General features: G+C 39.6%; 4 protein-coding genes across 4 annotated transcripts; 2 read left to right on the top strand and 2 right to left on the bottom strand.

Moving 5' to 3' along the window:
- The first annotated feature begins 4803 nt into the window (after positions 1-4803).
- On the top strand, positions 4804-7536 carry gtf3c6 (general transcription factor IIIC, polypeptide 6, alpha). The gene is made up of 6 exons (XM_046393003.1): positions 4804-4974; positions 5370-5450; positions 5579-5642; positions 6025-6069; positions 6147-6254; positions 6508-7536. Exons 1-6 carry the CDS (start codon positions 4951-4953, stop codon positions 6633-6635), a joined length of 450 nt encoding a protein of 149 aa, XP_046248959.1. The 5' UTR covers positions 4804-4950; the 3' UTR covers positions 6636-7536.
- Positions 7537-7740: 204 nt separating this feature from the next.
- Positions 7741-12510, top strand: calub (calumenin b). Its single transcript, XM_046392998.1, has 7 exons — positions 7741-7843; positions 9104-9342; positions 9531-9724; positions 9835-10001; positions 10096-10156; positions 10479-10678; positions 11231-12510. The coding sequence occupies exons 2-7, from the start codon at positions 9122-9124 to the stop codon at positions 11333-11335; spliced, it is 948 nt and encodes a 315-aa protein (XP_046248954.1). The 5' UTR covers positions 7741-7843; positions 9104-9121; the 3' UTR covers positions 11336-12510.
- Positions 12511-15086: 2576 nt separating this feature from the next.
- Positions 15087-17117, bottom strand: LOC124062371 (cell surface glycoprotein 1-like). Its single transcript, XM_046395090.1, has 4 exons — positions 17040-17117; positions 16751-16941; positions 16628-16648; positions 15087-16167 (listed from the first exon to the last, which is right to left on the bottom strand). The coding sequence occupies exons 1-4, from the start codon at positions 17113-17115 to the stop codon at positions 15139-15141; spliced, it is 1317 nt and encodes a 438-aa protein (XP_046251046.1). The 5' UTR covers positions 17116-17117; the 3' UTR covers positions 15087-15138.
- A 535-nt stretch (positions 17118-17652) lies between these two features.
- On the bottom strand, positions 17653-21727 carry LOC124061783 (cadherin-related family member 5-like). Its single transcript, XM_046394008.1, has 12 exons — positions 21619-21727; positions 21302-21516; positions 19889-19945; positions 19710-19802; positions 19521-19607; positions 19314-19424; positions 18966-19136; positions 18542-18632; positions 18355-18461; positions 18064-18264; positions 17827-17958; positions 17653-17670 (listed from the first exon to the last, which is right to left on the bottom strand). The coding sequence occupies exons 1-12, from the start codon at positions 21707-21709 to the stop codon at positions 17653-17655; spliced, it is 1374 nt and encodes a 457-aa protein (XP_046249964.1). The 5' UTR covers positions 21710-21727.
- Between the last annotated feature and the right edge of the window lie 2534 nt (positions 21728-24261).

Genomic DNA, 24261 nt, shown 5'->3' with positions numbered 1-24261 from the left:
AAGGGTTTGACAGACTTTATTGAATATTGACATTTAACAAAGAGATCTAAACCCGAATGCTTAAAACAAAAAGAGAAAAGTCTCGTATAAATGTGTCTGAATATATATAAATATATATGTATATGCTTGAATATGTAATGAGACATTTTACCCTTGATTGTTTTTGGACTGAGGCTGCAGGTCTGGGTTTCGGGCATTGGATTGCTGGTTAATTATCTCAGTCTGAGAAACAACAACAACAACAAATAAGTCTAAACTGGCCTGACTGAACTGAACTGTTCATTTCTACGTTTGTCATCACAGAAGACCTCCAGCTTTATTTTTTTTTCCTGCTCCTGCCGTCCCATCCTCGCCACTCGGGTCTATTGTTATGATAATAGGTACCATTGTGAATTTCACGCTGGAGGTGCAATCTGTCGATCGTCCATATTTTAGAAGGTGAAAACTGCATTTATTTGTATGTATTTGATATCAAATGATATCTTTTTACTTCATTATGCACTAATTATCAAAGCGGATCTCGTTCTTATTGCATAAACGCAAATTTAGAAAGGTTGGGAAGACTACAATATTACACAAAAAAGTCCAAATGAGGGAAAAAATATAAAGCAATAGTATAGGTATTACCAAAAGAGGTAAAGAAAGGGGGTAGGCCTACAGCACTAACTGCAGCAAGGTTACTATCAGCTCAGTGTTGCGTGAAACACCCGCACGACAAGGCCATATCGGAATAGTACATGAATATTAATGATATTTCATTATGTAGGTTTTGAGAGCACTGACGTTTTGATTTCGGTTTATCTTGGTTTTGTTTCATTATATTCTCGAATTTATGCAACAATAAATCTCTAAAAATAGAGAATCAATGCATTGACCAATGAATTAAGAGTCAAATGATTTGGTCTTCGTGTGTAGAACATCCAATAATTATTTTACGATGTGAAAACGTTTAAAGTGGCTGTCTGGCACGTGCCACTAAGCAAAGATTGCAGGTTATCACAAACATAAATCAGTGACTGTTCTGTTGTCCTTATGCCCACATGGAGCTTTTCCGTTGTTGTTGTGCTGCAGCTCGAACGGTCACAATTTTATATCATTTTATGAGCAAAAGACAATGACAGTGAATGGTGATATAATTTTAATGTTAGTCCCTGTCTCAAGGTGTGTGTGTGTGAGTGAGTGAGTGACAATAATTTATTTCCTTGTTTTGTCCATGGGTTTATTGGTTTCGTCAAAAAGAAAAATGTCTAAATGTGAATTGAAGCTGAAGCAATATGTGATGAACATGTAATATACTGTGTATTCATAACATATCTTATTTGTGCTTCTTGTACACATGTAAAACAATAGCCTTTAAACAAGTGTGATGTCGAAGAAAAAAACTCAGTAAAAAACATTTGACTCTGATGAGTTTGCTTTGATTTTTTTAAGCCAATGTTGCTTATTTTGATTTTCATCATAAACAAATTATCTTAAACTTTACAATATGATCCTTCATATTAAATACAGCGCTGGCTGCTAGTGTAAATTTCCTTGTGGTTTTGCCATTATATTTCATTGCCATATTTTAAAAAGGCAGTTGAGCACCTGCACATCTAATGCTTGCATTTGTGTGTGAGGAATGTGTTATATACTATGTGGTCCTTGTGGTTTAAAATTAATACACACCGAAATGCACAGTCCACTCAAAAGCATGAAAAGCAAAGATATGAAATAGATATTATAGATAATACAACAGGGGAATAGATATTTGCATATATTAGCATTAATATAATAATAGATAATATGTTTATTGAGAATTTATATTTCTAAACATAATACAATAGAGGAATATATATTTTTAGATGTATGAGCAGCCCTCATAAAATCACCTTTTTAAAAGAATAGAATAGAATTGGTTGGCTGATTGTAAATGCCTTGAGACAGTTAAGATATGAGAGGAGATGCTCTCTTTGACTGGCACTACGAGTTCATTTCCGTACTGATAAATATAGAATTCTAATATTTTACCAATATTAAAGCTCTCAGGTTGTTGTACATTTACATTTACATTACACTCTCTCTCTCTCTCTCTCTCTCTCTGTGTCTCTCTCTCTATCGCTCTCTCTCTTACATACACACTCAAATATTCGCAGGCCGCACTGTAAAACGTGCCATGCTTTCCATGCCCTCAGGTGTATGCCAGGGGTTGTTGTTTCCACTGTAATATATAGTTAGCCCTTCCACCAATTTACCCTGTCAGTGCTAATGGGGCAATTAACCACTTGGATACCCCCCAGGCAGAAAGAGAGCCAAAAGCTCTTCGACTCCAAACTTGTCTTTATGACATTTATATGACAAAATGTGGGGGAAGCTGGGGACCCATCTGACACCTTGGAGGGTCCTTAATGTCACTCCCTCCCTTGCCCCCGCCCCTTTCTGCCCCAGGGTAAGGCACTGAGCAAGAAGTGTAATACATCATGTGGAGGGGAGGCTCAGGTCTTGTCCAGGAGGGAGAAAACTTTACTCTGCAAGCAAAGCTTGAATGGAGCAACTCTGATTCACACACTGTATCTACATCTGCATAATTGTGAATGTAAACTGGCCTTGCCATACACTCACAAACACACTTCCAGCACTACATATGCCAACTTGACCTCTCCCTTCACTGAAGCCTTTCCGGAGTCTATAAGTCCCTCCATCTTTGTCTCTGCTCACATTTCCCCTGTCTTTCTTACATCCCCAAGGAGGCAATAACCTCCCTAGCAAGTGCTTCCCCTTGAGCTGTTGTCATAGTAACTTGTGGGCTGGTCGACATGACAACCCCACCATGGTCCAGAGATAGATGATAGGCCAGAAATGGGGAGGGAAAAGGCACATGGGGGATTTGAACCCCCTTTAATTTGGTTTGCCCGATTCTGATTCAAAATGTTTTTTTTCCCTTCTGAAGCTCACGCAGCACCAACCTGCTTTACAATTATGCAGGTATTTAGGGTCCACTGAGTGCTACCTGGATGGACATTGCTAAGAGAGAAAACAATACTCCTCAACATGGTTCTATAATCCCACTATTGCAAAAAATAAAACAAAATAAATAAATACAATGGTAAGAATATGTATACATTAAATATCCCTTGAACAGACCAAAAGAGTAGTCATTTTTCTTAATAGCAAATGAATATTAACAACGAGTGCACGAAACCTGTACGTCTTTTTACATTGTCTTCTCGCTGTATTAAACCCAGAGTCTGCTTTTTACTGTTATCACCAAATTCAGGAGGAAATGCTGATATTTTAAAGAACAGAAGCATAAAGATGTCTATGTATTAAATAATCCCCATCCTCCCAAGACTCCAATTACTATATCTGAGGAGAGAACTGTAACTGCCCCACCGCCATTTTATTGACTTTGTCACACCACAAGTTAAACAGGTTCAGTATAATTGCAATTTACACCATTAGTCTATTAAACATGCTGTCTGTGGAATAGGATTTATAGCTCAAACATTTATTGAATAACATACATGTGTAGAAAGCCCTCACAATAACAACAACTGATAGCTGACCTAGTAGGTTTCCACAAATACATTTATTGCAACTTCCGTTTCTTACAACTGTGCTGTTTTGCATAAGGGGCCAGTAGCACAGTCCTTCAAGTACAGGACACAGTGAGAAGAACCAGCTTCAGGGGTGCTGCATCTCACACTGACCCTGATCTCTGACTCCTGTGTAGAGGGTGGCAAACAAAAGGAGAAATTCGTATGTATAGACCAGTTATGCATGTACAATACCTTAACAGAACAATCTACCTTAAGTCCAACGAGGTATTTCGAGGCCATATAAAAATAAAATAGAAATAAGTGAAGTGAGTTAAAAACATTTCACCATTTTTTCAAGAGGCTTTATGGTTCTATTGTTGAAAAATTATCCGACTTTAAAATTTGTTTTCCAGATACTGTATTATAACATTTGTTTGATTTAAAATAAACATATGCCACCTTTGCCAATATTTAATAATGGAATGAACTGAAACACAGAATAGCCACTCTTTAATAAAACTCACAAAACCTGTATGATTAATCACGTTAAGCTCATAAATGATATGTCCTTTCAGTTTTTAATTATTTTACATTGTACTCATTACCTTCAAAACAGAAATTATTTTGTGATAACAGACGTTGAGGTAGATTTTTGCCTTAAATGTGTGTGCATCAGAAGAAGACCAGCCATGTTACGGAAACATCCAAATTCATTTCTGTTCAATAACTGCAGTCCTGGAAAAGCAAAACAGGAAAACTCATCTTCTCCCTCAGGTGCAAGCTACATGATTTGGTTTTGTGCTGAATATTTTTTTCATTATCGTGCACTTTGATTATGATTCCGTCATGTTTCTCATCATGGCATCCTGTTTCTTTTTTGTCGTGGATACATTTGATGTGTGTGCTTGTTTTGGTTTTTGTTGCCTCTGCCTTTGACAGATAGATTTCCCCTTGGGGATCAATAAAGTGTATCGTCTCATTTCATCTCATCACATCTCATCACCTCAGCTATGGCCTCCTGCAGAAGAACATTAATAACATTAATGTTAGATGTAGATGAGTGTTGCCTACAGGTAGTCAATATTTAGATCCAATCATACTCGGCCATAAGTAAAATGAACAGATACATAGATAGACAGATAGATGGAGGGTGGGAGTTATTCATTTTACTGTATTTCCAATCCATATTAAACGGTTTAGCTACAAAACATGCCAGTAAAACCGAGCAACAGCGCCCCTAGATGGTCGGGGCCCGTAACTGAAAGCACGCTAGGCAGCAAAAGCACAAAGGGCTTCTCGGGCACCGTACATTAGCGGAAGTTGTCAAAACATTTCTTGGTGAAAATGATGAGAGAATGTCTGTAGATAAAACTGCAGGAAAGGAGTGTTCACGGTAATTGCTATCGTAACTTTTTATTCCAGGACTTTCAGCATGGAAGATGAATGGGAAGAGGAGGTACGACATGTCATTAACGTTCGAGCGTTTATAGCACAGTGATACCACCGTTAGCTTCATGTGGCTAACGTATGTTAGTTCACTGTCGGGGTCCCGATAGGATTGGAATGAGGCGCTATAAATGATTGGTTTAACTTTAGCAATGGTTGTTGCATTAACTTAACTTAACACCTACTGCATTTTAGCGTGTATTCATGTGGGTTCTCTAATGTGAACGTGTGTGGTAATACCTGAAACAATTCATTCAATTTCTGTCAAAAATACCGTGCAAGAGCCCTGGAAATAAGGTGGTTAACTATGTTATGACTTTTTTTCTCTTATATGTGTTGTTTTGACTATTGAAACGTGCATTTCAGTTATTGAAAGAAAAAAACATTGTCTTTTGGTGTGTCTAGGAGCAGCTTGTTGTGGTGGAGCTCTCTGGTATAATCAACAATGACTTTCTGTCCAAGAGTCGAGGCGCATGTAAGATACTGGTGAGTTTAGGATGTTAATGCTTTGTGGAAAAGAAAGAGGAGCAGCCTGGCCAACATGCTTGACAACAGCATCAGTGTGGGTGTTTTACTGCAGCATTCACTGAGTCAGTGTTGTCCATGTGATCCAGGATATTGACAGCGAGAAGCCCCTGATGCAGGTTGGACAGTATGTGTTTGCAGGAGAGTATGAAGGTAAGAATGGAACTCAAAAGAAAAGCATACTGACTGGTGGCTTTTAAAATGAATCGCAAACTCCCCCTTTTCCTCTTCTTAAAGCAAGCTGTCATGTCACTTCACAGCTCCTCCAAAGAGTCATTTCATAAGCTGAAACACTGTCACCACTGTCGGTAACAGAATGATCCCAACTACACCTTAAAAAGATTTATAATCATAGTCAACAGCATTACTAATGTCTTTTTGTAGTAGAACATATGGAAATTTAGGCATAATGTTAATAAGCATGATTAGTCAGCGCTGCTACGACTATGAACTTCTGTGAACCCCGATAATAAATTGTATGATAATAAAAAAATGTCAGACTGAAATCTTATTTGTTGTACTTCCCTCCTCAAAGACACTTTGGGAACGTGTGTGTTGTTCGAAGAGGGACCACAGAAAGGTAAGGTGCTCTATATATATGTTTAGTGTTTGCTGCTGTGTTTCTTTTATTTTGCTTATTGTCCATTTTGACTGCAGGAGAAGAAGACAGTAGTCCACAGTTGAAGTATACGTGCCACACCGCGAAGAAACTGATGATGCAACGAATCTTCCTCACTGAGAAAAAGGAGACTGAAACTGTCACAGGTGAGCCAGGTTGGCTAAACTCACCGTAAAGCAAAATGTGTTGCGATTGCTTCCTTCAGTTCTTTCTTTCCATACAGTTACTGTAACGTTTGTGACATGCAGAATTTTTGTTGTGATGCAAATCTTTATACCGTTGTTGGCTTTTAGGAGTACCATGAAACATCTTTTTTCTGTATCATGTAGCTTGATTAAAAATCAGCTTTTGCACAACATTATTACAACATGAAAATGCCTTTTCCTGTTGTTCCATCAGAAAGTGGTGATAGTGGTGAACAGAACAACACAAGCTGTCAGTCCTATCAAGAAGAGAATGCCGGCCAGCAGGGAGTGCCAGAAGAAGTCATGGACAGCACAAATTTGGAAGACTCAGCAGTGAGCTGAGATATGGAGAATATGGAGGATTATGAACTCTCTGTACAAGTGTACAGACATTAGCACTAGTGATGCTGTGAGGAACTTAATGTCTGAAACAGAAAGTTGGATTTGTAAAGGTTTCGCAGTAATAAGGAGTGTCAGGATCTCTGCAAGTCTTGGACAATATGTTACAGTTTTTTTTTTCTAGAAACACCAAAAGCCTCGTCTTCACTGAGCTTTAACATCTGTGAATGTAATACTTGATACACAACACACAACATAAATATGTTTTGAATGACGCCTAAAAGCAAAATAAGCTTTTACAAATCACCTTGTAAATCCGTTTCTTTCATATCCACATCAGAGGAGTCTTAGGAGTGAGTGGCAACAAATGCAGGTGCCCTCAGCTTAGTGGCAGGAAGTCCTGTCATTGTGTTTCTCTGATATCATCAATTTTGGTTTCCACTGATTATGAACATTTGACCAGCAGAGGGAGAGAATTTGCTTCAGCTGCGAAGTTATAGTACACGTGTGCTGTATGATGAATGAGAAATTTATACATTTAACGAAATAAGAGAAGTACCTGCTTAAAAATATGCAGTGCCCATGTTTCTTACTGGTGATAAATTGCTTTTGGCAGCTCTTTATTGAATATTAATGCACAGTGTTAAAACCAAAAGAAATTAAGTTTTTATTTGTTTGTTAAATTAATGTGATTCATTGAAAATGTTGATATTAAAACCTTAAACCCTAAATCCTTACTTTTGTTAGTATTTTGTGTGTGCCTTTTGTTTAGTTTTGGAGAAGTTTCTGTCACAGGAGATGTGTGGATTTTACCTCTGGTAACAGCAAGTCTGTCAATCAGGGGAACATATTTTTTAAAGAATTGCAAAATAATTAAATAAATTACATTTCTACTGCAGTTTATGATGTTTGTTTGTGCATTATTTCGTTCAAACAACGTGAAATTTACTGATATTATGTCCTATGCAACTTACCTTTCATAGACCGTGCAGTCAGTTTTATGAATGAACGTTTGTTGACTTTGAGGACGTGGCGGTCCTCGGCCAATCCAATCATCGATGCTCCCATGAAGTGGACCAATGAGCAAACGACATCGCACTCGCCTTGTCGGAGACTCATTGGTCGGTTAGCGTTTTAGCACAGGAAGTGCAAGGGTGTGTTTCCGAGGGGAGGGCCTTAAACTGCACCGAAGAACTTCCCTGAAGGCACCGGTGAGTTGTCTTGTTAAGCTCTGTTTTAAAATACAAAAAAATAACTCAAATGCGTTTCTTTTATGGTCAGTGTTGAGAAAGATGCAATATGGGCCATTATATTGTTGCATATTTATTTTCACTGGACGAATGAAATTGCAGGTCAGTAGGGAAAACTAACGGTACGCTCTGTTAGCCAGACGAGTATTAGTTCATAACCTTTGATTTGGAAGGTAGCGGCAACTAAATGGAAATAAGGCGCACCAAGTGCTGCTAATGACTCGTAATACAACGTCAAAGGCGAAATTTAAGGTGCTGAGACATGCAGAACTGAGAGCACAGATATTGTGCTGTGTTTCACTAAAGGAGCCAAGACAGTCGTTTTGTAGTAGGAGGATAGTAAAATAGTTAGAAATAAGTTACTGCATTATATTTCCCGTTATTCTAATGATAATAACATTTAATTCTTTTTGGAAAAAAAAACTTGGCAATTTTTGCTTATTTTCTGTTAAATAAAATTTTGAGAAAATTTAAGTATTGCATTTCTCACTGATAAATATGAGTAAAATTAATAGAACAACCTTACAATAAATCTTATTTCCATTCAGGTTTCAATTCAGCTTTAGGCTAGTGTTGATGGAAGGTAGGTAGACTAAATATTAGAAAAACATCTCAGTAAAACACAATTCAGCAGCACTGGTCTCCTAAATTACCTAAAATGTGAATCAACACCTCTCTAAACCTGTACAGTTTAAACATAACCATAGCTTATAACTCTTTAGAGGCCAGGATGTAATTAGAGGACTATTGTTTTAGACTGCATTAATTTTAGCAAGGACTCCCTAATACACCAAAAACTCAATCTAGCGTATCATTTGAATCCTGAATGATATATTCAGTAATTTATAAATTATTGCTATGAATTATAATGTTATAATTTGATAACTGTTGAGCTGGAGGTATTATAGTTATGCAATGTCAACTTCTACAAAGTGCCAGAAATGGAGCAAATAGGGGATTGCATCAGCTGGGTCAGATTATCATAGCTATTCACTTCTCAGAGTCAGAGTATTTACTTGCACCGTGAGTCATACACTGGTATGTGGAGAGCTGAGTTGCTCTAAGTTAAAAGCTGTGATCAGTGTTGACAAAACAGTACACTGTAAAAGTAGTTACACTTGCAATGTGCTTTTATTTTATTTATTTAATTACCAAAATGTACTGGTTGAGCAATAACCATAGTTTGCTGGTTTCTTCTCTTTACCCCTTTTTTATGGACAGTGTTTGTACATACGCAGGATGGAGCTGCGGCCACTTGTTATGTGCTTTGCTCTCTGTGTGGTTTATGCCACCAGCAAACCCACAGATAAGAAGGATCGTGTTCACCACGATGACCCCCTCAGCAACAAAGAGCACGATGACGCAGAGAACTTTGACTATGACCACGAAGCTTTTCTGGGACAAGATGAGGCCAAGACCTTCGACCAGCTCACACCAGAGGAGAGCAAGGAGAGGCTCGGGTAAGAGTAGTGGTCAGGGAGATTATGTGAATCTGTCTTTGAATTATTGCGAACAATATTTTTAAGTCTTAGAGGTAATAGAAGTGTGGTGTGGTGTAGTGACCTAGTTTTACCCCAGTGAGTAAAGTTTATTCGATAATGTCAGGGAATGAGTTCAGTGTTTTCTGAATTCTGCCATTTCTCTGCAGTATGTTGGTTGAACGTATAGATGAGGATAAGGATGGCTATGTGACAGTTGAGGAGATGAAGAAATGGATCAAGCATGCTCAGAAGAGGTGGATCTATGATGATGTGGATCGCCAGTGGAAGAGTCACGACCTCAACGGGGATGAAGTGGTGTCCTGGGAGGAGTACAAGAATGCCACATACGGATACATTCTTGGTACGACTGCAGTCAGTCTTTATTGTATATATTTTAAGTATTACCTGCATACTGCGTTGGCATGTTCACACCTGCACACACTATACAAAGTTCTGACCTCTGACTTGCAGATGACCCAGACCCCGAAGATGGCTTCAGCTACCGGCAGATGATGACTCGTGATGAGAGGAGATTTAAAATGGCTGACCAAGACCATGACATGAAAGCCAACAAGGAAGAGTTTACAGCCTTCCTTCACCCAGAGGAGTATGACCACATGAAAGACATTGTCGTGTTGGTGAGTGACACACACACTCACAGGTGTTAAATTATGACAGTAACACTGTATTTAGTGCATCCCCTCTCACTGTCCTGTATCATTTTTTCTACAGGAAACTATGGAAGACATAGACAAGAATGGAGATGGTTTAATTGATTTGGACGAGTACATAGGTGAGTTCTTGTAGCCCATTGTCAGACAAGCGTCATCGGTTTTTACCACACAATTTTAGGTTATTAAGAAAATAAGGCAGGAACATCCTTTATCAGTCCCACAGTGGGAAAATTCACAAATTTATTTGTGACAAACCTAGAAAGATCGAGACCTAGAAAGCATCTAGAAACAGTGAGTTTTCGTCTGTGTTTGAGGAATCATTTTGTAGAACTGTTATGAAATGACCCTATTTGGTAATGTATTAGGCCACACCAAACACTACAAGCACTTGTACAAAAATGTATTGCAACATCAACAGCATTGTCACTGTCTGCACTGTAGGTGACATGTACAACCAGGAGGGGGACGCCACAGAACCTGAGTGGGTGAAGACGGAGAGGGAACAGTTTACTGAATTCAGAGACAAGAACAAAGACGGAAAGATGGACAAGGATGAGACCAGAGACTGGATCCTGCCCAGTGACTATGACCATGCTGAAGCAGAGGCCAAACATCTGGTCTATGAGTCTGATGCCGACAAAGTACGAAATGTGGAACTTCAAATTTCAACAGAAATCGTTCATATGAATTGTTCATCCTGTCTGATTCAGCGAACATTGAGGGGAAATGTAACTGCATGATTGAAGGCACAAATTACGTTATTAGTCTGCTTGTCACATACCTGCAGTTGCTTAACAGTGAAGACCATCCAGTGGCTCCTCTTGTTTTGCTGTCCCGATGTAAACAAAGAGATGTTAACCAACAGTGAGTTTGTCTCGCTGTTGTTAGTATTTTTGGCAGTTTAGATGGTCAGCCAGTTCTTTGAAGGAGGATCTGCCTTAATTATACCTCTAACAAAGCATGCAGCACATACAGACTGTCGTCTAAGCCTGGGTGGTATTGCATCCCTCTTGGATATGTTTATTGTGAAATTATGGTGAGAAAAGATATTTGTTGTCTGCACCCAGTGTCACAAATGCAAATCTTACACTTCATACTAAATACCCATGGTAAGACGTAGTGTCATATATTCAGGTAGCAGTTAAAAAGTCTCAGTGTGCTGACACACGTGTTCGCTATTCTCCTTCCCTCAGGATGGCCGTTTGACCAAGGCAGAAATTGTGGAGAAGTACGACCTGTTTGTGGGCAGCCAGGCGACCGACTTCGGAGAGGCTCTAACTCGACACGACGAGTTCTAAACATCCACCTGCATCCAAAGACTCTCTGTGTTCATCTTTTTTTTGTTTTACCACCGTACTCCTCCAAAAGTGGAGGGAGTGTTTGAAACAAGATGAGCTCTTTTGATCCAACACCTCGGACAATAATTTATTTAATTTCTTGAATGTGTCCCTTTGTACACACTCTAATAACATAGTAAAGTGTACATGTTTGGCCAGTGTGTCCTCATGCTCAGTTGTGCGCAAGTTTGGGATATATCGCCACCCTTTGCTCTGCTTCCACACACTACGCTTACTTCTTCCAGGTCAGGCAAAGAACAAATGGTGTTAGATGTCAGCTTGTTTTGAAAGGGTGATTCTATGAAATACCCATGTTCTGTTACAAAACCCTGATAGAACAAGTTTAGGCTTGCAGTACACAGAATAGTTTTGCATTTCCTGTTGCAATGCACTGGACTGAGGAGTAAGGCCGATTTCTAGCCAATAGAATTTGTTCTGCTCCTCTGTCTAATCATGTAATCAGGCCCACTTTGTTTTCTTTATATTGATCATAACATGTTATTGCTGGAGATGTTTCGAACGACGAGAAAATATGAAATTCCAGTGACGGCGAAGACTATTTGGACTTGTGCAATACAGCATCATTGGGACCACACTGTTTACTATACTGGTCCCCACAGCATCCATGTTTACACAAGCTGTGGCTCCTATGTAAGAGCAAGTTGTGTTGTGTTAGTTGAAAACACCAGGAATTTTAAGACCGATGGATGCTTGACACTTAAAGCTGCCTCCCCTCTTCTATCTTGTCACCTCAGTCGTGTGTGCGTGTGTGTGCACTTGTGAATCTATGTGTGTACATTATTTTTGTTTTATTGAGCTGAACTAACAGATTTTGTGTGCCAAGCAAAAATATTTGTCCCGTTTTGTAAGCAGTTTGAAAAATACTTTGCCCTCCTAAATTTGTTTGTTATGCTTGTATTATCTCTTACCACCATTTATAACCACTGTTGATACTTTTTATGGTATACTATAATGTATATGACAATGAGTTTTTTTACATGTTCACTGCAGTGACCACCCTTTCACTAGTGACTTTACTGTAAATAAGTTGTTGCTCTGCAAGTTGAGCAATCTAACAATCAGGTCCAATTTTTGTGATTTAGAAGAATGTCTCAATAAAAACAAATACAATTGGAGCCTTTAGTTTGTTGTATTATTTTATTTATTTATTTATTTATTTTTTTACTTGGAAGTTGTCAGGTTTTACTTGTATGGCTGCTGCTTCTTTCTGTGAAAAACAGTATTTTTTTAATGATCTGACGTGGTACTAAGTGGACGTTGAGTATGTGTTTCACCAGAATTCACAGTTTTCTTCCTTTTTAGGAAATGCTCCGTTTCCTGCTTTCCCTCTGGCTGTTGACCCACTGATCTCTGGATTGTTGTTTTAGACATTTTTCCTCTTGGAGCCATTTTCAGCAAAATCATTTGACCCGTAATCTCCCCAAAATTAATAAAATATTGGACATTTTAATGTGCGGATACTCAAAGCATCAGTGTAGAGTACATATTTAATATTTCTGGTCTATTTTCTGTGGATGTTGCTGCTATCCTGACGCTTGAGGGAGCTTGTTCATACCATTTATAGATTATTTTTTTTTATTTTACCCATATATGGCTTAATGATCATGACTTTTTTTTTTCAACAGCACTTTCCTTTTTAACTGCCCATTTAGGAGCTTCAGTGAGGCAGTTTTGGGACAAATTCATCCTTATTCACCACTACAACTAATCCGCAAATTTAGACTTTTGATCCTCCAAACACAAGCCTCCCTATCTATATTTCATATATGTCTGATATCATTCATCAAGAATGTCCAAGGTTTTGCTGGCACATTTTTTCTGTGTATATTTAGATTGCAGGCACATGTGCAAAGGTGTTAGAAGAAGTAGGTTAATCTGCAGGCGGAGGAAAGCCAATGTTTGATCATCTTAACGGACCTGCTGAAACAAGCTCACAGATTGCTAATTGAACAAGAACATTTACATGCTGTCACATGCTGCATACACTGTACATAGTTTCAAAATACCACATGCGGTTTTCTCCAGGTCAAAAGTTCTATTTCTCAAATACTTCGCTTTATGGAGAAATACTTACTAAATTAATAGCTCAAAGGGAAATTCTCAGTCACATACTGAAGGTCCAAAGTGACTTACCCACAGCACTACGGCATGTCATACGGTTTCTTGAAAGAAAGAGAAAAACTAGGAAAACTTCCAGGGAAGGTACTTTTCTGATGATTTTGCAACACAGTATGGGAACTGCAAAACCTTCCAGTAGCCACACCTCAGCTTGGAAGATTTTGATGCGGAAGCAGAGCGCAACTTCTTCGCTGCTGCTAAAGGACCATGTGGTGGGATTTGGTGACTATTTTACAATGCCCATATCGAGTTCAGGATGTAGACTCCTCATCAGTTACACCTCTTTGCTAAGGACAATAGGACGTTTCAGTCAGACAAGAACTTTTCTGGGCACTAGGAATCTTCATTACTTTCAACCCATTTCCAGGACAAAAGTCATGGCACAACATGAAAACTTAAGGAGTTGTAAAGAACTGTGTACTCTATAATATATTAAACATGGGGGCTTCTGAGATTATAAATTTGTTGTAAATTAAGGTTTAATGACAAAAACATTATTTATTTTGGACCAAAAGTATTGATATCTTTCGACAACCTTGTTTGTTGGCCCTCCTTTTATTAGAGAACCATACTTTTATAACATATGTCTTCTGGTGAGACTGATATGGGTCAAATCTGAGGGTCATTCTCATTAATAAAACCACACTGTAACACTCTGTAGGTTTACATGTAGGAAAAAATCTGCTCGATTGAAAAGTGGTGAGGTCACAAAGTTACTGATTTCTAAAACGGATACTAATTCTAATGCTAACACATGAGAGGGATCTACTTTAATCATTACGGTGCGCCCACCAATAAGTTTGCCTTAATAATAACTCTTGGCTCATTGATTCAGTTAGACAATAGCTTTACTCATGTTCAAAGAAAAAAAAACTGAGGCAGCTTGTAGAGCATGCATAACAAAATAATTAATGCTGCAGTACACTGAGAGTCTTGAACATTAAGTGCAGCTATTTAAAAGATAAATCCACATGGAGCCACGCAGTGTGCAAAACTGCTGCTGTTCCAATTTTCTCTGAATTGAAATGGTCAAGCATTCAATACCTCTGAGATGTCAAAGCAGACACTTTGCTTGCTGCACTATGTGATTTCATATGGATTCACCTTTGGAAAACAAAACAACATCATTATTATTCGTAAACATTTATAGACAATAAATTTGATTCATGGCTGATTCACTCAGACTGTTCTACTTGGACTAACCTAGCAAGGAATATCCTTGAAAAATCGATTCTGGATTTATGTTAATAAACTTGATTTAAAGGAGCATTTTTTTAACCGTATATTGTGCGTTCAAGGTCGGTCATTCCCGTCGTCCAGTCATCTATGTGGTATAAATGGAACAACAGTGTCTACTACATTAGTGTGTTGTTAAATGTTTAGTTTTTCATACATTGTATACAGTGTACATGTCTTACGCCCTTACGCTGTATATATTGTGCATGTATTCTGTCCCCTTACTTGTCTTAGTGGTACCTACAGCACAAGCAGAACCAGACTGCAGTGTTTCTTTCTTTTGAAGACATGGCCACTGTCAGCTGTTTGTGTCATCCATCTTCTCCTTACCTCCTGCACTCTCTGTCGTCCACGCCATCACTTTTAGTGCCTGCGATATTGTAGAGACATCACTTACTAAATGTGATAAAAATGGGATTACAACGAGCCAACACTCTCAGCAGCTCTTGTTCGTCTGGCTCTAACTCATCCTCACCCTCGCAGTTCTTGTCTGCATCTTCATCTCCCAGGAAACCATCATCATTTGCGTCCCCCGCCTCGCTGCAGTCCTGTGTATTTCCTGAGTTTGTTGAGATCCTTCTCTCCTGAGATGAGCTACCAATGTCTGCAGTCCCATCTGGGGGTTCTGATTGGTCTGTTTGGTCTAGTGACGTGGAGGGTTGGTCTTCCTCTGTGCTTAGTGTCACAGATGTTCCCTCTGGTACTACTACAGGTGTATCGAGGGGAGATGTATCTATATGTACCAGCCTGGCTTTTAAAGGTGCATGGTCTGGGGTGGTTGGGGGTGTACCCATCTGCTGGGGAGGAGGTGAGGGGAGTAAAGGTGAGTAAGAGGGTGCTTTCACACCAGGTTTACAGAAGGGTTTGTCTATTTCTGCTGAAGAAATTCGGGTATGACTACATGGAATACTGGATTGAGAGGAGGGGCTGGTGACAGGGTCTGAAGGGTCATTGTTGGTTGTTGTTTCTGTAGTTTGTGAGTCAGGACACGTGAACAGCGGGGTGTTAGCGGCACCATGGGCTGCAGGGCTTGGACTGGTGTTTGTTAGTGCCTCAGCAGAATCCACGTATGTATCATCTGGTGAATGAGGGTTTTCATTGAATGGAGCAGCATCTTGAGCCACATGTGTACAGCTCACATCCGCAATGGCTGGGTGAAAGGTGGGTGAGCTCAAGGAACTTTTGGCTGGTGGAGAATCTTTATCATTTAGGATCACAGGGCTGTGCACAGTTTCAGTGGGGATGGTGTAGGGTGCAGCAGTCGTTCTGGGTGGAATGGGTCCTTGGCAGGGGGGGAGGTCTTGGTGGATGTGGATACCGGGTTTGTCTGGGAAGCTGAAGGAGGGATTGTAGGTTCCATATTCTTCATTGTTGTAGGGTACTTCTTCCATGTGTGGCATGGCATTACGGTGACTCAGCTGAAGAGCAACCACAGTCATTAGGTCAGTGTTTGGAAAAAGAAAACCAGTGTTGTGAGGTGACTAAATGATCCTGGTTCAGTGTAATGTGTAGCAATGCAAGGCCTTCAAACAAGCAGGAAGTCCCGCCTTTAGTGTATGGGAGTGAGTCAATTCATTACAATATGACTAATTTACCTTCCAGACTTTGGAAGAATCTCACATTTTCAAATATAGTGTAAACTTGAGCTTGAATTAATCCACACCTTGGATACAGTTTCATAAAAACATTTCTCGGCTTACTTGCTAATTCTGAAGCTGAGTCACGAGTGAGTTTGATTATGTTTTTGTCAAATTGTATAAACTGCTTACTTTAAGTAGGATGAAGAGACTTCATTGAGGAGCTTTTTATAAGGATAGCAATAGGAAATACAGGACAAGGACGAATATTAGTTTCAATAGTAAATAAAAGAAAACTTACCAGTTGGAACCACCGTAAACTCTGTGGGATTGTATGCAATAGAGAGTAAGTCATAAAGTCAAAACTAATCAGCAGCAAATCTTGGTAAATATGAATCAGAATTATAGATATTAAAGATCTTACCACATTGGGGTGTTTGCCCTGTGCCACACAGCCTCTCTCTAATGGATCCCTCTTTCCCTTCTGTTTTTTCTTTAGCCACATCACCATGGACAGGATACATCCAAGTACAGTCATGAACACCATGCACAGAAACAACGCTTTGCCCACAGCACAGCCTATCATACGGTCATCTCCCAGTGGACTAAGAGGTACTGCAGCATACAGAGACAGACACACAGAGACTTCGTTGCAGTCTGCAGGATCATCAGCGATCAGAGGCGAATGCGAGCGTCTAAGTGTGTGTCCTTACTTGATTGTCCTTCAGATAATACCTCCACCACCACGGTAGCAAAGGCGGCATCACCTGACTCCTGGTCTATAGCCATCACCTGCAATGTATTGTCACTTTTCATCACATGATTGCCTCCTCATTGATGTTGTTATTTGTTTTGAGATTTTGATGAAAAACAGAAGAGGTTGTGCAGCACATGAAAGTGGCTAACTTCATTAACAGATGTAATAAGATATAAATGTGCAATAAGACGATGATTTGTTTGTTGCAACAGTGAATATCAATTCAGTCCTGTCCTTGGTAAGTTTAGAGACATGCAGGCTGATTTTGCCAATTAACTTCGGTTGTGTACGCCAAACGAGATCACACGTTTTTTGATTTATTACCAACCCTCCAGTTCCAGTTGGACAGACACAGTGAAAATAACTTAATGCCATCTGTTGTTAATTGGTTTTCCTATTGTGTTTATGTAATTACAGGACACAAACACAATATTTCATTGTTATGTTGTCAGGCATGTCAAAACTATATTATTACATCTGGGTTGTTCCATTTTTTTCTTTGTTCTTGCCATCTGCTCAGCCTAATGATGGGCTCATTATCTCAATCAGCTTTCATGTAAAATAACAAATCAGTCCAAACACAGCAACTTAAAAGATAAAGAATTATGCCAAATGCAAGCCAGCATAATGTAATGATCATGTAACGTGTAGTTACTGACCTTAAAAACAAAAACATTACTGATAGCCTTTTCAGCGTATTCACATTTTTAAAAAATCAAACGGTAACACTCGCTGTGGCTTACCTCCAGAACATGTTTCTGCTTTGGTTTGAGCTGATTGGGCTTGGTGATCAGAAGACCCTCCTGTGTAATTTGGTAGATGTCTGTGTGATTTGATGTGGGACTGAAGGTGAAGTGGATCATGGGATTAAAACCCTGTCAATTTGTGGAGAAAAAGGAGGTGATGTAAATCAAATACAGAACTGCTGTGAACATTTTTTGCTCCATGGGAGTGTGCGTCAAGTGCACTGTAGTGCATACATGGTTGAAGTCCTGATCTTCCACATGTAACATCAGGGCTTTGCTGCCATAGGTATCGACCAGAGAAGCAGGGCTCTCTCCTGCAGTTACAAAGCCTTGATATTCAGCCATGTTGAACTCTGGATAAAACCGATTCACTGCCAGAACTCGAACCAACACTTTTGCAACAGAATACTTCCTGGGGTCATCGTCCTGATATGCCTGGTTGCCAGACACAGAGAGACAAAAAGACAGAGTGATGAGATTGATATCTTTCAAACCTACCGCTGACATTGAGTATGTGAGTCTTACCATGACCAGCAGCTGCACCTCTGGAGTTATGAGTCTGTCTCGAACCCCGTGCATCAGTTTAATCTCGCCCGTCTTTTTGTCCATTAGGAAACGGCCATCATCATCTCCTGGCATGAGCACAAATGAAGTTACATATGTATAAGCACAGTACATTTTAAAGATTAACTTAGATTGGTGCGTATGGTACCTGAGAGAATGGCATAGCTGACTGGAGAGCTGATTCCTCGGTCTCCATCCACTGCATGAATGGGACCAGGAGAGAAATCCAGCACAATGTCCTGAAATTTTACAAACATTTGTTCCTTCACAAATCAGGACTTCATAACATCTAAAACTGATCAGGAACTTACAGCTAAAGTCTCTAATTTGAATTGTAAGATGATCTCTTGAAAGTTGTTTTCATAATCAGAGTTTCAACATGAGAGGGCACTTACACAATGCCAGATATGATAGATAAAAACTTACAGTACTTTATCTATCAGGCAGATGCAGTTTATGAGAGTAAAAATAAACCTACTACATGCATATTGCTAAAAGAGTATCATTGTATTATTGTATTATTTGATGTTGTCAGTTATAAGTGTGACTGACAGGGCAGTTTAGCAACTGACCTCTTCCCCCTCTGTGACGTTCACTGCGTACACAGGGCTAGTGCAGATGCAGCTGGTCTCATCTTGGAAAAGCAGCACACAGGGCAGAAACTGTGGGTACTGGTCATCCCCATCCAGCAGAGTGATGGTGATATTGATGCTGGTATTGAAGCGCTCGGCAGTGCTCATTTCCTAGGGTAATCACAAGTCAAGATTTCTTTAGAGGATATTAAATTCGTCAAGTGCGTTCAATGAAGAAATGGATGGCTGTATGAACTCAAGTGTGGTTCATCTCCTCTGATAGTAACTGTAACTTTATTTTCTGGGGAAAGATGACAAATGAATGTAAATGAATGGTCCGTGGCTTACTGAGGCGTGGATGGTCACAGTCAACAGGGTCTTGGTCTCATAGTCTAGAGGCTTGGACAGGATCACCTCTCCACTGTTGGGGAGATCAACCTTGAAGTACTCTGCATCAGGCTGCAGAACACACACACACACATACACAAACGCACTTTAACAAGAACCTTTGGTGTAGAAACCCCAAGTAGAAAAAAAGAGGAGGAAGGAACTCACTGATGTCTGGTCAACGAAGTAAATGATTTTGTCGTTATCTGCATCAGTGGCCTGGACAGTAAAGATCACAGTATTCACTGGAGTCAGCTGGAAAACACAGGGAAAATGCAGAGCATGTTAGAACTTAAAATTGTGGATGATTTGTGTATGCATCCTCAATTTTTTTGTAGATGTATCTGCGACTCATACCTCACTGATAATGAGAGAGACAACAGTGTCTTCTGCAAACACAGGCTGATTATCGTTGTCATTGAGAATCTCCACCATGACCCTGTACACAGTCTACAACAGCAGCAAAAGAGCACACGCGTTTGAAGCTGGGATGACACACTGAGAAGTTCTGGGCAAGATGACAGCATAAAATGTACCTGAAGTGTGTCCTCCTCGTAACAGGACAGCTCAGCCATTAGGATCGGACCGAGAGACTGTGAGACAGGAGAACAGCAGAAGACCTTCATTTGGTAAGCTAAAATATTTTAACACAAATACTACAATCACATGCTTAAAATTGAGTCATCATCTAAATCACAATAAACACAACTGTAAGTTTTTAACTACTGCCAAGACACATTTCCAATGTTTCAATTTTATTTTAAAAGCACAGGTTATTTTTTGGAAAAAAAAAATGTTAAAAAAAAATAGGCCCTCAGTGTTTTAGTTTTAACCAGCATAATCACATAAACGTCATTTAAATGTAGAAAAACTTAATATTGTAACATGCTGTATCTCTGTATCTGCTAATATCTTATCAAGTTGGGAAGGAAACAGCAGATGTACTTGATGAAGATGTAAGGTTGAAACTTAGCTGTACTAATTGTTTCAGTCCAGAAATTTTTGTTTTAAGGATATGTTGCCAGAAGTTGATAAATTGAGAGACGGAGAGTCTGCTAATCTGGTTGATCCATCAACAGCTGCCAGGATGTTAAGACAGCTGACTGGGAAGAGGATGAAGGTAAGAGAGATTGTGTTCGATCCAAGGACAAGGGTGTAAAGGTTCAGTCTCTGATAGTTTTATCTAAACTTAGACACAACTTCCTCATCGCAGCTCCACACCATCACAAGCATTCCCACAGTCTCAACAAAATGAGATTCAAAAATGAATTCAAAATTCTGCTGCCCCAGTGCTCATGAAGACCAAAAGGAGAGAACACATTACACTTATTTTAATGTCTATGCACTGGTTACCTGCTTGAATTGATTTTTAAAACTCTTTCATTTTTTGATAAGGCATAACAAGGCTATGCACCAGACTGTATCACAGAAATGTTTTTGATTTGTGAATCAGGAAGCCCCCTCAGACTCTCCAGTTCTTGTATTTTAGCTGTCCCACAAAGCACAACAGAAACATTTGGCAATGCTGCTTTCGGCCACTGAGAGTTAAAAGTATTGATATCTTTAAATGCAGACTAAAGACCCATGTGTTTAGTCTGGCTTTCATGTAGTGCTTGATAATTTTATGGTTTTAGTATTCATATCTATTATCAGTATTACTTTGTATTATCAACTTTTAACTGCTGGTCGTTATTGTCTGTTCTATTCTATATTTTATTGCTGCCTTGTTCAATCAACTTATGAAGTATTTGTAGTGTGCACTATTCTCTAAATCCTTTGTTTTCTTTGTTTGTTTTCACATCTTGCATTTTCTTGTTTGTGAGGCATTTTGAATCACATTTGATTTGTTTGAAAGGTGTCCTATAAATGAAGTGTGATTGATTGATTTATTGATGTAATCCATAGATCACTCAGATCAATGTTTATGAGGGCATATCCCTCTCATTTACCTCTCGATCGAGGACCTTGTCAGCTGATATGTTCAGCCGGATGTTTCTCCCATCCAAGAAGAACCAATCAGCGTCCTTTCCATGCAGGCTCCACTGAACCCCCTCCATTGTGGTCTCAGCCATGAGCTCAGCAACAACTTCTCCTGACAAGCTGTTTTCTCTGACTGTTGCAAACACATCCTGACCATCCAGACATCCACCCCACCCTGACATCCCTGTGTCAATACAAACACAATCACATGTATACAGTGTAAAAAACTCCATTAATTCTGGCAAAGACCCCAACTCTAATATAACCAAAAGTGCAGCAGCTGTACCTGTGACTGTGTGCTGACACAGGAGGACCAGCAGTGAGCAGACTAGAGCCCTGGTATGGAACAGACTGCATTTCAATACAATTAGGGCCATTCTTGGGCTCAGTCAGACCTTGTGAACCCGTTCTGAGTCGAGAGAGAGAAAAAACAATCAAATTAACTAAACAAGGTCATCCTTTCACCTATGCCATGAACGAGGGAGCTAGGCTTGGCAACACATCGTACGAATCATCTCACGGTTAAAATCCTCTCATAATGTACAAATACTAGTAAACACACACTCCACTCTGCCCAGTAATTCCCTTAAATCCCCTTTAAGGGGGTTTCTGCCTGGCAATCCTCAGTCTGAGAGAGCAGACCAGTTGAATAGTAGCCTACTGTCTTGCTTGCTCTTCATGTTTATTTGACTTGATCGCTTCTTTTACCTTCCCCCGCCTATCTCTGCAGACAGGTGCTATTCTGACTGTAGACTCACCTGTTAATCTGTTAATTCTAACCCTGTTTAGCATAAATCTGCTGATTTACTGTGTATTTTTTTCTGTATTCTTGCCTTGGCAGGGTCAAGAGTCACTATCCACTAAAACATCCCTGCTGCAAACGTGAGGTAAACAAACACATATGAGCTTTCCGTTACTCATTCAGCCATGTTATCATATAAACACAGTCTATTCTCTTGTTCAGCTAACTGACCTGTCGTTGTCAAATCCTTGTCTTGTCTGTCAGCCTCCATATCCTTCTGACCTGTGATAGAAGCAGGATTTCTGATTCCCAAAACCCCGAAAGCCACTAAACGCCACTCAGTAAGACAGACAGGCTTTTAGAAATAATCAGAGTGACAACAATAGATAAACCCGGCCACACACACACATGCAAACACACACATGAACACACACAAACCCTAATGCACACGCTGATCCCCCTCTCCTACATACATTAAAAAGCAGACAGCAGCTTATGGTGTGTATCCTAGGATAAATGTCAGCTCAGAGGCTAAAGCCTGAAGGCGTGGCTTACCTGGTAGGGGGAAAAGACTGAGCCAATCAGCTTAGATATGGCAAGAAGCTGACGGTGATGCGAAAGACCAGGGTCACAAGTGAATTTAAGAGATTTGTCTGGTATAAAGACACCTGACCTTCATAAACAGTTTCTCATGAAATCAAAGCTCAACAGTCAGAGTGTCCATCAATCTTGTTCAAGCTCCAGTTGCTCTGTTACACAGCATTACAGGAAATATTTCATTTAGTAAATTAGCCAATTGGGCAGCTTGTATCACACTTCAATGTGCATGTGTATTTCAATGTGTCATACAGGTTAGAACTTGCTAAAAGAGTCTGAGTATGTTCTTTGGCTACACAGCTTGCGCCTGTTGGATTTGTTCAATTAACTAATGGGGCCTGACAAGGGATTAGCTATCAAACATCGGCTGTTCACCTTCTGAAGATTAACCCACATCCCTTTTCACACTTGTCTCAGTATGCATAGGCACGCACACACACACACACACAGAAACTCCTTTGATGAAAGCTATCATCTGGCTCCATGAAAAATGTTTTGGTTAACGCAGGCTGTGAGAAGATTTCATTGTCAGATAAAAACAGGAGTGTCTGGAAACTAAAGTCTGCCTTGGGGAAAGGATGAATACTGCACCACTTGTGTCCCTGACAGAGAGTGCAGAGGACAAGCATTTATCACTTCATATAAAAGTTTAAAGATGCAATTTCAAGCAACACCAACAAAAACTGAGAGGACGACTCAACACTTCCAGGTTTTTTTCATGTTACTGTGTTGTCGTGATAAGCCATAGTGAACACCAGATAAATAAATAACAGATGAAGACGTGTTGAGTTTACATATGTTCACTAGTGACTGGATATGACCACTAGATGTCAGCAGAGATGTGATTGAAAAAGAATTAGTAGCTCAGTCTCTGCTTTGCTTTGCTTTGCTGTTTATACAGTATCGCATCTCATCTCAGTATCTCATGTTGTTGCATTCTGAATTAACACAATAAATAAGTAAACACTCCAATAACAAATGTTGCATTAATGTTATGAGACCTCATACATTCAGTATGCAGTATGAGACTGAAATGTGTCAAAAACTATCTAATGAATTAAGATGAAATTAAATACTTATTAAACTAATGATATCCCCACCAGCCTAGCAGTATTTTGTGTTCTAATTAGCAAGCTAGCACACTGAACATTTTTGTCATTAATTTCCATTATGTGCATATGATAGCATGTTGATGTTAGCATTTACCTCAAAGCGCCACTGTGCCTACAGCCCCTTAGTTTGGAAGTTGCTGACTTTGTCCTGCACCTCAGCCCAGTGCAGTCTGGGTGTAACACTAGCCTGATCTACTTCTCCTTACAAAATTAAGGCCCACTGGCTATGCTACAAACTGGGTGGGAGCAACATTTTGTTCCTGTCAGTGTTCCACTGGGAGAGATTTTGGAATTTTGAATTTTGTCAGCAAATTACTGCCTTCATAATGCCTTATACTATGATACTTTAAAACTAAATCTCTCAACAAAACATTTATTCAGGCTTCTACTGCTTTATCACAGTGTTAAATCAGCCCCCTCGGCCTGGAAGTGCAATGTCCTCCAGAGGGACTGAGTGCATGTTGAACTGCTACCGAAG

The sequence above is a fragment of the Scatophagus argus genome, chromosome 7 (assembly GCF_020382885.2).
Source record: "Scatophagus argus isolate fScaArg1 chromosome 7, fScaArg1.pri, whole genome shotgun sequence".
Lineage (NCBI taxonomy): Eukaryota > Metazoa > Chordata > Actinopteri > Scatophagidae > Scatophagus > Scatophagus argus.
Note: the sequence above shows the minus strand (reverse complement) of the source record. Positions and strands in the feature narration are given on the sequence as shown.

Coding starts and splice junctions, on each gene's coding strand:
- gtf3c6 (XM_046393003.1), top strand. CDS start 4,951: ATGGAAGATGAATGGGAAGAGGAG. Junction 4,975..5,369: donor AAGATGAATGGGAAGAGGAG/GTACGACATGTC, acceptor TGGTGTGTCTAG/GAGCAGCTTGTTGTGGTGGA. Junction 5,451..5,578: donor GAGGCGCATGTAAGATACTG/GTGAGTTTAGGA, acceptor CATGTGATCCAG/GATATTGACAGCGAGAAGCC.
- calub (XM_046392998.1), top strand. CDS start 9,122: ATGGAGCTGCGGCCACTTGTTATGTGCTTTGCTCTCTGTGTGGTTTAT. Junction 9,725..9,834: donor CACATACGGATACATTCTTG/GTACGACTGCAG, acceptor TCTGACTTGCAG/ATGACCCAGACCCCGAAGAT. Junction 10,002..10,095: donor TGAAAGACATTGTCGTGTTG/GTGAGTGACACA, acceptor TTTTTTCTACAG/GAAACTATGGAAGACATAGA.
- LOC124062371 (XM_046395090.1), bottom strand. CDS start 17,115: ATGGCTATAGACCAGGAGTCAGGTGATGCCGCCTTTGCTACCGTGGTG. Junction 16,942..17,039: donor ATTATCTGAAGGACAATCAA/GTAAGGACACAC, acceptor TGTATGCTGCAG/TACCTCTTAGTCCACTGGGA. Junction 16,168..16,627: donor GTTTACGGTGGTTCCAACTG/GTAAGTTTTCTT, acceptor GTTGCTCTTCAG/CTGAGTCACCGTAATGCCAT.
- LOC124061783 (XM_046394008.1), bottom strand. CDS start 21,709: ATGGCCCTAATTGTATTGAAATGCAGTCTGTTCCATACCAGGGCTCTA. Junction 19,425..19,520: donor ACTTCGTTGACCAGACATCA/GTGAGTTCCTTC, acceptor TGTGTTCTGCAG/CCTGATGCAGAGTACTTCAA. Junction 18,462..18,541: donor CAGCTATGCCATTCTCTCAG/GTACCATACGCA, acceptor TGCTCATGCCAG/GAGATGATGATGGCCGTTTC.